This window comes from Equus przewalskii, chromosome 28 (genome assembly GCF_037783145.1).
Source record: "Equus przewalskii isolate Varuska chromosome 28, EquPr2, whole genome shotgun sequence".
Lineage (NCBI taxonomy): Eukaryota > Metazoa > Chordata > Mammalia > Perissodactyla > Equidae > Equus > Equus przewalskii.
This window is the reverse complement of record NC_091858.1, coordinates 35,999,748-36,017,186: the sequence shown is the minus strand read 5'-3', so window position 1 is coordinate 36,017,186 and position 17,439 is coordinate 35,999,748. Positions and strand designations below refer to the sequence as shown.

Sequence of the window (17,439 nt, the reverse complement as noted above, 5' to 3'; positions counted from 1 at the left end):
GATAGACAATACATACATTCTTACATTATTAAATCTAATATTAAATATTAAATATTGTCAGAAGTCTATGAAAATGAACCATATCCATGTTAAAACAAAATTTGAAATAATGTAACACATTGGATTTTGATATTGCTTAAAATTTGCTGAGCACAATTTCAAAATCAACTCTAAACATACCTTCAAAACAAAGACAAAAAATAATACAACTTCATATAAACATTCAGGACAAACATATTCTTTGTTAGCAGATTAAGAAGTTTGGTAATATAATGATGAACTAAAGGAATACGTTCTTAAAAAAAATTACCTGTTCTTTGAAAAAATGTGAATTAATTTTCCTGGACCTTCAATTGCTTAATTCATACTTGAAAAAGAAAATCAAGTCTAAAAGTGAGGTCGGCAAGATGGCAAATAGGAAGCCCCAGAGCCTCCCTGCCCACAGAGACACCAACTTTCCAACATTACACAGACACCCTCCCTTGTGAATGATACAGAAGCTGGTTACGAGGTCCTTACGCACCAGAGGAGCACAGAGCTAACCACACCGAAGCTGCAGGACAATCCATGGGACTCACTCACAGCCCTTCTCCTCAGAACAGCAGGCATGACTCTGACAGCAAAACCAGACGGAGACACAAGGAAAGAAAGGAAAACTACACACCAGCATCCCTGATGAATTACATGTAAAAATTCTCAGCAAAATACTAGCAAACTGGACTAAACAGCACTGAAAGGATTATACACCATGACTAAGTGGGGTTTATACCTGGAATGCAAGGATTTATCAACATGTGAAAATGTATCAATGGAATATACCACATTAACAGAATGAAGGGCAAAACCCACAAGATTATTTCAACTGACACAGAAAAAGCAGGTTATAAAATTCAACATTCCTTCATGGTAAAAACACTCAACAAACTAGGAATAGAAGGAAACTACCTCAACATAAAAAAAGTCATATATGAAAAGCCTATAAACATACTCAATGGTGAAAACCCAAAAGCTTTTCCTCTAAAATCAAGAACAAGGCAAGGATACCCAGTCTCAGCACTTCTTCAGCATGGCCCCGGAAGTCCTGGCCAGAACAATTAAGCAATAAAAAGCATTTAAGTTGGAAAGGAAGAAGTAAAATTATCTCTGTTTGTAGATGGCATGATCTTCTATACAGAAAACCTTAAATATTCTACAAAAATATTGTTAAAACAATAAAGAATTTCAGCAAAATTTCAGGATAAAAAATCAACACACAAAAAAATCACTTTCATTTCTATATAATAGCAACGACCAATCCAAAAAGGAAATTAAGAAAACAATCCTATTTACTGTAGTATCAAAAAGGATAAAATACTTAGGAATAAACTTAACTAAGGAAATGAAAGACTCGTGCACTGAAAACTACAAAACGTTACTTAAAAAAAATTCAGAGAAGATACACATAGACGGGAAAATATTCTGTGCTTGGGGATTGGAAGACAATATTGTTAAAATGTCTATACTACCCAAGTGGTCTGTAGAGTCAATGCAATCCCTGTCAAAATCCCAATGGCATTTTGGGCAGAAATAGAAAAAACATCCTAACATTCATATAGAAACTCAAGTGACCCTGAATAGCAAAAACAATCTTGAAAAAGAACAAAGTCAGAGGCCTGACACTTCCTAATCAAAACATACCACAAAGCAACAGTAATCAAGACAGTGTGGTACTGACATAAACACAGAAACACTAATGGAACAGAAAAGAGAGCCCAGACATAAACCCCTATATTAATGGCCAAGAAATGTTCAACAAGAATGCTAAGACTCCACAACGGGGAAAAGATAGTCTCTCCAACAAATGGTGCTGGGAAAGCTGGATAACCACATGCAAAAAAATGAAGTTGGAACCTTACCTTATACTATACACAAAAAATTTACTCAAAATGAATTAAAGATCTAAACATATGACCTAAAACTGTAAAGGTCCTAGAAGAAAACAAAGGAAAAGTTTTAGGACATGAGTTTAGCAATTATTTCTTGGATATGACACCAAAAGCATAGGCAACAAAAGCAAAAATAGACAAATGAGACTACATCAAATGTAAAAACTTTGATGCATCAAAGAAAACAAGAGAGTGGAAGACAACTTATGTAATGGGAGAAAATATTTGCAACCCTTGTATCTAATAGGGGATTAATATCCAAAATTTATAAGGAACTTATATAGCTCAACAACAATAAAACAATAACTCAATTTAAAAAAATGGGCAAAGGAGCTGAATAGACAATAATTCAAAAATATATACATATGGTCAACAAGCATATGAAAAGATGCTCGACATGACTAGTCATCAGGGAAATGCAAATGAAAACCACAAGGAGATATAACCTCACACTCATTCGGATGATTATTAACAAAAGAAAAGGAAAAAAATCAGTGTGGGCAAGTTGTGGAGAAATTGAAACTCTTGCGTACTGTTAGTGGTAATATAAAATGGTGTAGCCATTATAAAAAACAAAATTTAAAATGTAGATTGACCCAGCAATCCTACTCTTGGGTATATACCCATAAGAATTCAAACGAGGGTCTCAAAGAGATGTTGGCACATTCATGTTACTTGCAGCATTATTTACAATATCCAAGAGTTGGAAGTAACCCAAATATCCATTGGCAGAAGAAGATATAAAGAAAGTGTGATATATCCATACAATGGAATATAATTCAGCCTCGAAAAAGAAGTAATTTCTGTCACAGGCTAAAAAACATGGGTGAACCTCAAGGATGTTATGCTAAGCAAAATAAGCCAGTCACAAAAGGACAAATACTGTATGACTCTATTCATATAAAACATCTAAAGTAGTCAAAATCACAGGAAAAGAAAGTAGAAATGCGGTTGCCAGGATCTGGAGGGGGGAGAGAAGGGGAATTATTCTTGAATGGGTACAGAGTTTTGTAAAATGAAAAAAGTTCTAGAGATCTGTTGCACAACAATGCGAATATATTTAAGGCTATTGAACCGTATACTTGAAAATAGTTTAGCAGGTAAATTTAAAGTTGTTTTTCAATCACAAATAAAAAGGGTGGGGGGAGTATGTCAAATCTAGAAGCAGACATATAATATAAGTATGACCAAGGTGCCCCTAACTTGTCCCTTTCCCATCATAGTAGACTACATTGCATTTCAATTTCATTGTTTGCATCTCACTCATTCTTTAGAACAAGCTCCTTTTGATTAGTGACTTTATATCTCCAAGGACTAGCATACTCTTACTAAATATAATTTTTTAATGAATTCATGGGTCATGTGCATTTATAGAAAATACACAGCAGTTCATAAATATGTAAAGATCAAAATGTATTCACGTATTAAAATAGTGAATGATAGAAGTTTTTATTTTAAATGGAGTATCAAAACCAAGATATGATCACAGATCTAGCTTTGATCTCTTTAAAGTATTTTTTTCCCTGATGGGACATTATCACTTAATAATTAAATCGCGTGAAAATTAACAAGTGAGCCAACACAATTTATTGGGTTCTGTAGAAAGATTAAAGAAAGGAGACGGTGTGGAGACGGTTAATATTTCTGATGATCCCAAAGAACTAAGCATCTAATTGGGTTTAAAAGACATGAAGAACAACTGATAATACAAAGAAAAAAATGTGTTAAAATTGAAGCATGTGGATAATAAATGCTAATAAAAAATAGAGGTCAAGGAAATGAACAGAGGAGTACAGGCTGAAGAGTTCTTGAAGGCTGATCCGGGTTCTGAAAGGCAGAGAGAAGTGAGAGAAAGGTCGCAGGTGAGGAGAATGGTATAAAAGTGAAATTTATAAAGTGTGTTTGGTGGACTATATCTGACTGAATTAAATGGCTTTGGGGAAAACAGTGGGAGGTAAAGCAGTTGACACATTATGTAGAGATGCCATGGTAAGGAGGTTACAAAATGTTGAGCCCCTGAAGGATTTTTAGCAGAATAATTAATGTTCTGATCAAAGTGACATTTGGGGATAAATCTGAGTGTGGCATTGTGCTGGAAAAAGTCAGAGACAGAAAGATCAGGAGACAGTTGTGTCTATAGCTCGCGAGAATGACAAGATTTAGTGACATAGATATTTAAAAATGAAAATGAACTGGTGACCTAAGGAGGAAGTGTCAAAAGGCTTTCCGGCTAATTACATATCTGCTATGAAGTACTGCATGATCCCACGGTGAGCTGTGATGACAGCCCTCGAGAAAAGGAAGCTTTGACTTCATTGTCACTGATCACATAGGACATAAAGAATCGACAACTCTGAGGAGGGGAGAAGAAGGAATCTGATAGTTTGGGGGGTGGAAAACAGCCCTGTCTCATTCCACCTTCCAAAACTGCTCCACTTTTTGGCACTCGAAACTTTTCTCACCATTTACTTCAACCCACTTCTATGAATAAAGTCCACTCGCCTGTGTCTAGAGCCTTGATCAAAAACCCGATAGGCTGAGGTTCTCATAAATAATTAGTTGGTGTTTGGCTAAGTCACAGAGCCACTAGTCATTACTTATTCCATTTCGAGCATCTTTATTCCCTAGTTACTTATCCTGAAACATTTTCAACATCGGCTATAGAGAATTCTTTCAAGTTCTAACATCCAAGGGATGAATTTGATAGACTAATGCCACGAATTTTAAGCTAGTAAGAAGATCCCGAAACCAACAATTAAGAAAATAGAATAATCATAATTTTCAAGTGACTACAACTTGTCAATTAAGTAACATACTTCTGCATATGGGACTCTACTGAAATAGCTTTTCTATCAGGATAAATACTCTGGATTGACCCATTATTTGGGTATGGAGGATCTAGATGTGTATAGATAATGCCAGTTTAATATCTTATAAATATTTTCCATATAATTTTTCTACATTTGGACTCAAAAATCCACTGTGAGTCAACAATTTTGCTTTTCCATAACACTCATAGACTAGACGCACCTAAACCACATAGTATTTAATGAAAGAAAGCAAACTCAAAAACTAAATGATCTGCAAAATCATAGCGAGGGTTGTATTATAGAGTATATCTAGTTCCTTGCCATTTTCAGAAATGTGTAGATTCATACAGCACTCTAGAACCAGCAAACATTTCAATCAGGTTTTTCCACAATTTATGCTCAATGCCACTTGGTAATGGCCAACGAATGATAAAGAGAAAAAACGTTGCTGTGAAATGAGAGGTGCCACATTGTCAACAGACATTCAGACAAGAGAATCAGCAGCACTTACCAACAGCAAACTCACAATTGAGGGGAAAAAAGGAGTTAAAAAGATTTACTTGATTTTCATTAGCAAACTTTATTCATGCCACAATTTTAAATGTTTATTCAGAAAATCGTGAGATTAGTAAAAGTCAAACACAAAATACTTTGAGTATTTATAAAAATTAAATTTGAAGAAAAATCCTTCTATTTCTCTATTACTCATTCACGTGAGAATGCCTAGATATATTTTCAGAAATCTGAATATATTTGGGATGCTCTGAAGGGACTCTGAGGAGGAGCTGGTATTTTAAGTCAGCCCATCTTGGCAAACAACCCTCGAATCAAACACGTTTTTCAAGCCAAAACCCTAGGACCGTTTTATTTCTCTTCGTCATCACTCTCTACATCCATCAGCAGATCCTGTCCCGTCTACCTACCATAGGCATCTCAAATTCCTTTTCTCCCCTGTCCCTGCCTCCTCTGAGCCATGTAACCCCCACTGACCATGCAACAGCTGCTGGCCTGATGTAGATGCCCCCGTTCTTCCAGCTGATCTCTACTCACTAGCTTAACTCATCTGTTTGAACGGGAAGTCAGATGATGTCACTTCCCTGATGAAACCTTTCAATGACTTCCAAGTGCTCTTGGAACAACATCTTGGGCTTCAAGGTGCCGCACATTCTCCCTCTTGCTCACTTTTTCCATCATGTTTCCTGCCTCTCTCCTCACTGTTGACATCACTCCCTCTATTCTAGACTTTTTTTTCTTCAGTTTCATGAGTGTGTTGGGCACTTTTCCACCTCGGTTCTCTGTGGATGGTTTTCTTTGACTACAGGGCTTTTCCCTAAGCCTTTTGGTGGCTGACTACTGCTCATCTTTTCATCCATCCTTCAGAGAACGTTTTCAGTCTAAAATAGCACCATAGTTATTTTGCACCTCAGAACTCTGTTTATTTGCTTCAAGGTACTGAGCACAATCAGTAACCGCCATGGACACTGAGGTTCTTTCTTGTTTATCACTACTCCACCACTAGCATGTAAATTCTACAAAAGCAGAGACCGCATCTGGTTGTCTCCTTGCGACTCTGTCTACAGGGCCTAGAGGACAAATCAGGGCATATAAGAGATGCTCAAATAATTGGTGATGAATGCAGAGATACCCAGAATATACTTTAGGGGGAACACTGATGAGGGGAGGGAGGAACAATCGTCACCCAGAGATGAAATGAAGGCACGCGTGCACACTGTGTGGAAGCCATGGCAAATGGGAAGCCATCAACCACAAAAATACTCTCACGTGAGTAGCAAGGGTAAATGCATTAAACAGCAGCTGTTAATTTGAAACCAAACTCCTTTCACGTGGGCAATTCCTGAGTCATGAGCAGAGTGAACTGTAACAGAGTTTATTTAATGATTGATGATTCTCTTAAGTAGCAACCGGGAGGCCAACTGATAAGTACATAAAGTTAGTGACAGGACCCCCCTCTTAAATAAATGAATGAAGAATAGTAGGCGGTAGTCCATGAGACGAGATTCTGGGCTAAGGCCTCAGTTCTGTACACTCCACCCTTGCCCCTTCCCAAACCTCTTAATGCCTGAGATCCCAAAGACTATCAAAGGACAACAGGAAAACTTTATTTCAATCATTTTATTTTAGAAGAAAGTCAATTGAAGAACCATGGGATTAAGTAATTTATATTGCACTTTTTACTTAAATTTAATACTTGTTAAAAGCCTGAAATTCCCCAGGTAGGAGGAAAGTTTTAACCTGTTATCAGTTTTTTTGTGTGTTACATTCAACCCCAAAGAAAGCTGGAATTCTCCTGTCGCCAAAGTTATATTAATATTGAATGCCTAAAATAATCTTGTAAGAGAAACTTCACATTCCCAGAAGAGTCTCCGTAATTCTCCACGATGTAAGATAGGAGCCAAGATTCACATTACTTTAAATACTTCCATGGTCCTTGGTACAGTTAGAACTTAGTGGGAAATGAGGAAGATATGAATAATTATCAACTGATGTGAAAGAAAGAAATTTTAATAGGACGCAGGAACGGATTCTTTGTTTGCCAAACTACAGAGTTAAAAGAGGATCTCAGGAGATTCATTGAAATAGAAGAATATAGAGAAAATCTTATGGATCAACGAGTGATTAATATAAAAATAAACAGAAGGGGCTTAACATGCAGTGATTAAGAAGATAAGTCCATTACACCACTGAATGCACGCTCGCTTATAGGATGTCCACTCTGTTGGAGATACTGAGCTTTCATCGGTGGGTGGACAGAAAGAATTTCAGTATATGAGGTTCTACCTTGTCCAGTCTCTCATTTCCTGTGGTTTTTACTCATGCCCACCATTCAAATTGAGAAACCATATTAGTATTATTAATGTAATATTAAAGTGCCAGTAAAACATGCATTGATAAATTGCATGCATTTATAAGGATTATCGTAATTATAGAGGGCTAATCCAAGTTGTCAATATTCAATTATGATAACATCCTGCCAAAAATGTTCAGTACTTTTCATTTCAAAAGACTGAAGGCATTTTCCAGAACTTTAATCCCCATTTAGATATTTCCTTCTGGGTGCCTGTTTTCAGATGAGCACACAAAGGAAATGAGTGAAATGTGGTATCTGTTTAACCACTGAGAAAAGGCATGGAAGAGGTCTTTTAACAGCATATCCATAAGAGAGATGACTTTACCGTGACAATATTGTGTTGACCGTCAACTCAGACCCCTGCAGAAAGTAATGACATTTCCTAGATTATGTTCTCAACATTATATCAAAAATTGATGTGTAGTTGTCATGTAAAGTTCACTTCTGCATTTTCTAGAAAACCTTTTTTGAAGACAACTTCCTTTGCAAATTATCTTTTAGAATATAGAATGAGGAAGGACTTTATTTCTCTTAATTAATTACTACATTTTCTTTTTTAAAAGAGAAGTAAATAAATTCTGTTCCCTTTTTTGTTTTTGTTGCGAGAAATTCAAAGCTAAATTTAATGCCATATAATAGCAATTCTTTTAATCTAAGCGGCTAGTACATTTATACTTTTCTCTTTAGTTTGGCTGCCTTTTAAACTTTTATTTCTTTTAATACATTTCTTTGTTGCATACAGATTTTTATTTTAAGTTGTATCAAATATTTTAAATTGTATCAAATACAAGTAATCTTTTTAAAATCTAAACAATCTACTTTTTATTTATATGACTATGTATCTTTTGAGTGAGATCTTATACATTCATGATATACAATATTCTTTTCACTATACACATAACTCGCAATTATATAAATGCATATGAGAAGAACTTAATCATGTAAAAGTTTTGAACTTGTTGCCTTTGAAATAAAAATACAGTATCATAGACCACTCTAGATAAACTAATATCTGAAAAATATTGAAGTCTGAATCAAATCAAGAATAACAGTATAATATTTTCTATTTATTTTAAAATGGTAGATGATCATTTTAAATAACAACAATTAATACCTTGAACTTGCAAGCACACTAAAATGTGAAAAAAAATTTCCATTTAACTCTACCTTGAAAAGGATTAGCATTATAGTCAAATAATTGTAAGAGCTGCTATATTTACTTTTTCCTGAATTTTCCTTTTTTCTCATAGTAACTACAAATCACTGGTTCAAACTCCTACCTTTTCCAGGATAAATATATTCTAAACGTGTGACTCCAATATTTTTGTCTTACTTCCTCTCTTTTTATATGAAGCTGTCATTGCCATGGCTTGTCTGTTCCGGATTCTGACCCATCTCTATAGTCTTCTCTACTTAAAGGCCAGAGCCTTAGACATGGGGGAATGGCTTCCACACTGGACCATGTCCACTGCTGGGCTACTATATCATGAAGAATAACTGACCTTCTGCTTTGTAGGACATCTGAAACTTACACGGCACAATAACTTCTCTTACTTGCCTCCCAGAGGCCACTTGTCATATCTTATAGACTCCAGAAATATTTTATTAACTCCACTGGGTTTCCCAGTAGTGAATGTTGATAGGAAAAAACCTCTTGAGAAAGGCAGTGAAATAAAAATCCTTCCCTATATAGAAATATTTTCTTGCTGTTTGGACTCAGTGCCATACATTAACACTAAACAAGCTTGAATAGCATTTGCTTGAGGTCAAATACACTCATCGTGTTTATGACATCAACTTGGGATGGGTGCCATCAGATGGGATGGTACAGGGTTCACGGCAGAACCAGAAATTAAGGATCTTCCAACTTAGCAAGGAAAAAGTATGTATAAGCTCAACTACAATATTAGTATAATTTAATAAAGAAGGTTTTAATAATGAAAAGTATGATTATTGAATAAGCATTGCTATATGTAAAAATCAGAATAAATAGTTTCTATTTCAAGCAATCTCTAAATGGTGAGTAATCCTCAATTAGATGGGCTTATTCTGCTAATAATGCTTTTGGATTAAAAATATACATTAAATTTAATTCTATAATTAATTTGTAAATATCTCTGAAATGTTTTCACAATTGCAATGAAACCTATCTCACCACTTTAAAGTTATATATGTGTTAGATATATAGACAATGGATATAGATAGATGGACAGATAATTTCATTTAAAAATGAGCGGTCAGGAAAAGCTTCTCCACGGTTAATGTGAAAAAATAATTTGGGTATTCATCTATCCTTGAACTAGAACAATTTTAAAACCCATAAAAGGATCTCCAATCCCACCTGGGATGTAGATCTGCAAAATAAAACATCACTCCCACTTTAACGAGAAAAATCTAAACTATAAAATCATAACTTTTCCTCAACTCCTCAGGGAGCTGAGGTGGCATGTATGCAGGTGACATCAATTCCAAAGGGTAAGCCCCTTCAAGGACAGATGGCACATGCCAACTGCCTCTGTGACAGAACATAGGAGAAAGAAGACCAACCTTCACACACACAGGTAAGAACAGATCAGCTGATGGCTTAGCAAAGGCTAAGCACGGTCTCCAATAGCTCAGGGACTCAGACAGAAGGGGAGTCTGTCCTTCCTTCCACCGGCCCCCATTGGGTGATTCAGAAAACTTTGGGGTACACAGCAGGAGCCTGGAAAGAGCCTGTCCCCCGACACTAACCCCAATATCAGTGTTTCTGTGGTGAGAAGAGCATGAAATACCATGCACTTCCCTGAATCCTTCACTTTTAGGAAACAAAAGCATTAACCTAACTGGGAGAAGGGCAGCTGGTTTCCTCCAGGGCCCAGGCAAAGATGCACTGTAGCCTGGAGAAGGGTAGATGGGAGGAGAAAATTTATATCTGGGTGTGTGGCAGGAAAGCCAGTATGAGCTCAAGATTCTATATCAGTTCCAAGACTACGGTCTCCTAGCACTGGGACAGGCAGGAAAGTTCCCCCAAAGACCAACCACAAGTAGAATTTGACAACCTCGGAGGGAGGTCAGGAATGATGAGAACACTCCACTCGCCTAAGTGTGACTCTCAGGGTCTGACTTAGGCTGGAAGAGAACAGCAGAACACGTCCGGATCCCAGAGGGGCTTAGCACAGAGTAACAAGCAACAGCAGTCTACTATGGGGGAGGGCCAGGGGATGGGAGGGAGACGGTCTCTTTTGAAAAGGTGTTTAGGGATGACTGAAAGCTGAAGGTGGACACTAACACTGAGTAAAAGCTCCCAGCAGCTCAGCGTGAGAGGAAATGGCTTGTGATCCACGGAGCGTAACCACAGCAACAACAGCACTCAAACTCAGCTCAACTCCTGACTGCATGGACTCTAGCCTAACAGAAGCAGTGCGCCCACTCCCAGGCATAAATATCATTAACGCAATCTCCACAGTTCCATACATGGTGTCCAGCTGCAAGAAAAAACTATGAGACACACAGAGAAAGCAAGACAAACAACCCCTTGCCCAAAGATAAAGCAAGTACAGAACCCAAATTGGAGCATATTCATATTATGGAAATATTAGACATGGATATTAAACTAACTAAATATGTTAAAGAATCATAAAAATATGTTAACGTAAAAATATGTTAAAGGATCTAGCGGAAAAGATATTATGCTTGAAGAGATGGAGTAATTATTGCAGAGAGAAAATAATTATGAGAAAGAGTCAAATGGAAATTTTAGGGGGAAAACCCTACAATAATAGAGATGAAGAATTCTTTCAGTGGGTCATCGGCAGACTTGACACGGCTAAGGAGAGACTTAGCGAATCTGAAGAAAGGTTAATAGCAAGCACACAAACTGGGACACAGAGAGAAAAGAGTGAATAAAACAGGAGCGAGCACACAAGAACTGTGAAACAATATCAAATGGTCTAATGGACATGTAATTGGAGTCCTGGAAGAAGCAGAAAAAGAGATGGGGCAAAGGACATATCTTTGATGATAATGGCCAAGAATTTTTTCCTAAATAATAAAAGACATCGAACTATAAGATCCCAGAATGTTAGACTAATCAAAGCAGGATGAATATCAAGTGCACACAGACAGACACACACACACCCCTAGACACACCACAGTCTACGTGATGAAAATGAAAGATAAAGAAAAAAATCTTAAAGGAAGTCAGAGGAAGGGGACAAATGCATACAGACAGGAGAAATATAGCTGACTTCTCATCATAAACTAAGGGGTGAGAAGACAATAGGGTGACATCTTTAACATATTAAAACAAAGCAACTTTCAACCTAGACTTCTATACCCAGCAAAATATCTTTCAAAAATGAAGATGAAAAGACAACTTTTTCAGAAAAACAAAAGCTGGGAGAATTTATTGTCAGCAGTCCTGCCCTACAAGCAAAGGTAAAGGAAGTTCCTCATACAGAAAAAATTTAGACAGAAACTTGGATCTATCCCCTAAAATAAAGAGCTCCAAAGATAAAAAGGAAAGTAAATATAAAATATTTCTTTTCCTTATTTTCATTCACTCTAAAAGATCACTGACTATCTAAAGCAAAAACAGTAAATAAGTTTTGTGGACTTTATAATATAGGTAAAAATAAAATGTAAGACAATGATAGCATGAAGCATGGAAAGAAGAAATTAAAAGTATGTGCTTGTAGAGTTCTTATACTACTCAAAGTGTCATGGTATCATTTGAAGCTAAGCTGTGCCACATTAAAGGTGTATATTTTAGGGACCAGCCTGGTGGCACAGCAGTTAAGTGCACACATTCCACTTCAGCGGCCCAGGGTTCACTGGTTCCGATGCAAACATGGCACCACTTGCCAAGCCATGCTGTGGCAGGTGTCCCACGTATAAAGTAGAGGAGGATGGGCACAGATGTTAGCTCAGGGCCACTCTTCCTCAGCAAAAAAGAGGAGGATTGGCAGCAGATGTTAGCTCAGGGCTAATCTTCCTCAAAAAAAAAGAAAGGAAGAAAGAAAGAAAGAAAAAAAAGAGGCATATTTTAAACTCTAAGGAGACCATTAAAATTTTTAAGAGTTTTGTCTAATAAGCCATAGTGGAGATAAATTGGAGCAATAAAAAGACTATAGGAAACTAGAGGCTGGCAGGAAAAGAGGGAAGAAATCAACAAAATACAAATAGAAATACTCCAACAGGGGCCATGTGTTCAATCTTATTAGTCTCTCTCCTACCAAATCTCACTGAAATCAATAAAATCTTGTTTATTGATATATATAATATGATATATATTGTATTACACATCATGTTATATTTCAATAAATAAATATAAATTCATATGTAGTACATAATATATATTATATATTATAATGTTTCATAATATTTTATATATAATACTGTATTATGATATATACTATACTATAATACATATGCAAACATTCTCTGCTTTTTTTATGTTGAGTTCAAGAATAGTTACTGCCATTTTGTTCCCTAGCAGCAGGTTCCATGTTACACAGCTTCAGGCCAGATTTTCTAATTTCCAGGATAAACTATATCATCATTGTCTACATATCTTTAATCCAAAGTTCGCAGATATTTGTTTATTCACTTGCTTTGTTTTGGTTTGGAAATTTTCCTGAAGAAAAGAGCCCAGAGCAAGAGTGACATTTGTGTTCATTCTGCTCTATAACTCTTGTCAAATTTCCAATCAAATTAAATAATATAAAAGAACGACATCTGGCTGCAAGAACACATTGAGCACTCAAAGATGCTGATGCTTTGAGCGTTTGCCTGGACGATGTGAGAGAATTCAGATCAGACATTTCACATCGAACCTCCTTGGAACCACTTTTGCTAGCGTTAATGTTTTATAACCCACCTCCTCAAATAAAAGTGCTTGCTTTTGGTTTGAGAAATCCTATCGGTGTTCATCTGCAGTAATAGACAGTTATAATTAACATGGTCTAGGCTTCATTTCCATAGGAGAAAACTGAAACTTCTCTAATGGAAGCAGGTGTGGACCAGTCATAAGAGCTCAGGTCTTATGGCCACAGAAACTGGATCTCCAGCACTGAATCACAAGCTCCTTCATCTTCCACATATTCAACTACTAGTGCTCCTTGGTGCCCTGGTTTGTGAAACAAGGCAGTCTGTCCACTGCCTTTCTGATGCAAAAGTGGGCCGCCACACAGGTGCTCAGTGAATAGCATTCGAGATGAAACGCACGTGTCTGTCTGCACCCCATCAGTTATCAGCAGTGTGATTGTGACCGGGGCAGGCTGGAAACACTCTACGTTCTATTCCTTCTCGTTTAAAAACTGAGCATACCTCAAAAATAAGTTGTACAGAGGACAAATGAATAAACAGCTATAGCATGTTTGGGGTAGGACCTGGCATAGAGTGCATGTTTTTTGTTGTTTTATTATGATTTCATGAATATAAATTTTACTGAAAAATGTAGATTTAGAGAATCAAAGATTAGCAATACATATTTTAATGTAGATGCAAATATATGTTAATGGATTTAAAATATCAGACAATCTTTTGGCAACTTACTTCAACTGTCCTTATATCATTTGATGCTGTCCTTAAAAAGATTAATTCTACAAACACTTTATACATTTCAGATTTTAAACTCTGACACAAAGGATTACAACAGAGAAATGACTCCCTCTAAATCCACGGGAGGTTAGGAATGACATGAACTATCAGAAGGGTATTAGCATCATAAAATGATAGCAAATGAAAATATAGCATTATGTGTGGCCAAATGAAAATAAATACATTAAGTAATTAAACAAAGCCTTAGATTCTTGATCAGGATTCATTCCAGTGAGAAATATATTAGTCTCTCTCTTTTAATGAAGTGTATTTGTTGGGAATAAAGTGGAATGTAGACAATTATAGGTTGGGGTTGGAAGTACATGGATAATTGTGCACAATAATAACTGTAGACTAATTATTTTACTAGGATCTCTTCCTATAAGAAGTGCGTGAAAAGCCCGAAGCCACAAGATAACTTTGAGAGAACAGATAGGAGCATTCATCAATTCTAACACTGCTAAAAATATTAGTGAATTTATTAACACTATCATAAATAAGGTTTATAGTTCCCTGTCTACAGATGTTCGCAAAATGTATCAAAGTGGCAGATTTTTTCCAGACATTTCCTACATAAATAACATCCACAATATCATTGTACACTGTCTCCACAGTAGTCCTATTGAAATAAATTGGAATAAACTTGCATACAAATGCCATAATAAGTAGGGAAATTTAGCCGGAATGAGAAACAGCCCTGTGGTTTGTGTCTGGTTCAGAATATTTATCATCAGCTGGAAATCTGGCCTTTCAAAAACATGCATGCATTTACATCCCAGCAAACTGCTTATCTCAATTCAAAGGATCACTTATTAAAGTTTATCCATGTATTTGCTTATTTGCAACTGCTTATTAAAGGAGACAAATATCAACATTAAGCATTTTTAGTGCTTGAAAACATGTCCTAAAATAAACCTCACTCTCATTGGAAATTCTTATTTCACTTCTACAAGGTTTACCTGCATAATCAAACGCCAAAGAAGATTTGTGAATCTGACCTTTGTCATCCCATTTATCAGACTATTAACTCAGTCTCACATCCATTTTTAAAAGGTTAGCATCTCCTTTGCGGTACCTTCTTCCAATTAGAATGAGTAATACACAAACGCAAGCACTGAAGTGGCGGCTCTTTGCTGGTCCTATCCTAACACCCTTTGAAACTAGAAATTGCAAGGGCTCATGACCATAATCTACCTGGAAATTACGATTGTCTGTGTTTTGGGACGCTAATATGAATCTGTGTGATCACTCACAAGAAAACCGGTAACATTACAAATGGTCACTTTGGGTGCATTTTTAACACGAACAACCTGAAATCATAGCAGTTGTTTGATCTAATTATTCCAGATGCTAACTTCTCCATTTTCTCGTTACTTTGTCTTTTATAATATACATTTCATAGAGGCAGGTTTTATACAATTCAATTTCATGCGACTTTTAAACAGACTTTTAGAACAGTAATATTTCACTGTGTAGTAAGGGCACGGATTTGTTTTGACATTAGGAAAGTTACTCAATATGACAATGAAAGCCAGATGCAGAAATGGTTGACCTTACTTTTGTATTCCAGGTGAAAACCAGCTGCTGCCACACTAATATCAGACTGGAAATGCAGGTAGAGTTGATTGGATGTGCTGTTCAGTAACGCTGGTACTGTGGTACCTGTAAGAAAGACGTACGTTGAATTTTAACTTTACAAATGCATTCACTTCTCTAAGCAGAAAAGATATGAAGATGTTTGTTTAGGTGCACAAATCCCTATAGCTAGTGTGACTGCCTCCTATTTAATCCGGGGATGGGCTTTGATCACTCTACTTTGCATCTTTCTGATTTTCCAGGTACAGTAGAAGTTACACATTCTCTCTGCCCTCCTCACACAGACGTGAAAACTGTCTATCATATTGGTGTAGGAACACACAAATTCTTCTATTTTACCATGCACTGGTTTTTCACATTGCTTTCTTTTAACAATATAATCACATGTATTTTTCTTTTTTAATTTTCGGCTTGAACAAAGAAGGGACAAAATCTAAACGTGCAGGTCTTACAGAGGTGGGGGGAGCAGATCTGTGTAGCTCTGATACAGTGTATTATAGTATTCATAAGATGTTCCTTTTGACTCCGAATTCACTTTTCTAAATCTCTGGGAGAGTCATATTGAATAATGTTCGTGTTGAGATCTGCAAATGATTTCAACTAAACGCGTGTGAAAAGGAAAATATAGGTTTATTTTCATAAAGTTTTCTTTACTTAAAATGTTCTAGCCTGCATTGTAGCGATCAATAAATAAGAAGGAGCTATATAGATACTGAGGATGAGGGTGACAAAGGAGCCATGGTACGGGAAGGTGCCGGGCAAAAGAAAAGTGTTCATCAATCAGAAGTTTAAAATATTTTGGTGAAATGTATTAAAATATGGGATAATGATAAGCAAGTTTAAATCCCTTTTCTCCTAAAGCGTATATGCTCGACTCTACTGTATTCAAATCATTCTCTAAATAAGTATACGCTTACTAGATGCCAAGGAAATAGCCATGGTGTAAAACACGACAGTGCAAGCAAATTACTAGAACAAGCTACAATGATTATTTTATACATTGTATAAAAAAAGAAATACTATTCTAAATAACAAGGAAATAAGTTCATAATTGCTCAAGACAGATGAACATTATCGAAAAGATAAGACCCTCTACCATCCTTCACTCTCTGTTTAAATGACTCCAATAAGCTCCAACAGCTTGAAGTAAATCAATGATGCCAGGAATGGACTCCAGGTGACCCTCACATCACTTGGTTGTCCTAAGTCTGTTTGAAGGTGATGTGTGCAAAACTGAACTCATAATCATCCCTGTGAAACCTGGCCGACCCCCCGCCTTCCCCACGTCAGTCAACACTATCAAAACCTACTCATGTCCTCCAATAAGAGGTTTTCTCCCTCTTTGTGACCCCACATTGCACTGCAATGAGTCATCAGGCCCTAACCAGCCAGCCTCCAATCCCTCTTTTTCACAAACTCCATCTCTCCATCTTCACCACCATCATCCCAGCGCTGGCCACCAATCTGCCAACCAGGAGGAATATGCAACAATCTCCTAACTTGTTGTCTGACTCTACTGTTGCCTTAATCCAACTCATTCGCTATTCAGGAGTCTGAAAACTTTCTTAAAATGGACATATGATTATATAAAGTTAAAATTCTCATAGCTTTCTGATCATCTTAGGACAAAATACCAGCCTCATTGATTTTACCTGAA

At 36.5% G+C, this 17,439-nt stretch overlaps 1 protein-coding gene across 2 annotated transcripts in view; it reads right to left on the bottom strand.

Annotated features, from left to right (window-relative positions):
* CSMD1 (CUB and Sushi multiple domains 1) overlaps positions 1 to 17,439 on the bottom strand; it is a 1,831,060-nt gene that overhangs the window by 211,359 nt on the left and 1,602,262 nt on the right. For both annotated transcript variants that reach the window (XM_070598372.1, XM_070598373.1), the window contains exon 37: positions 15,744 to 15,848. In XM_070598372.1, coding sequence (XP_070454473.1) covers positions 15,744 to 15,848 — 105 coding nt within the window. The remainder of the gene's footprint in view (positions 1 to 15,743; positions 15,849 to 17,439) is intronic.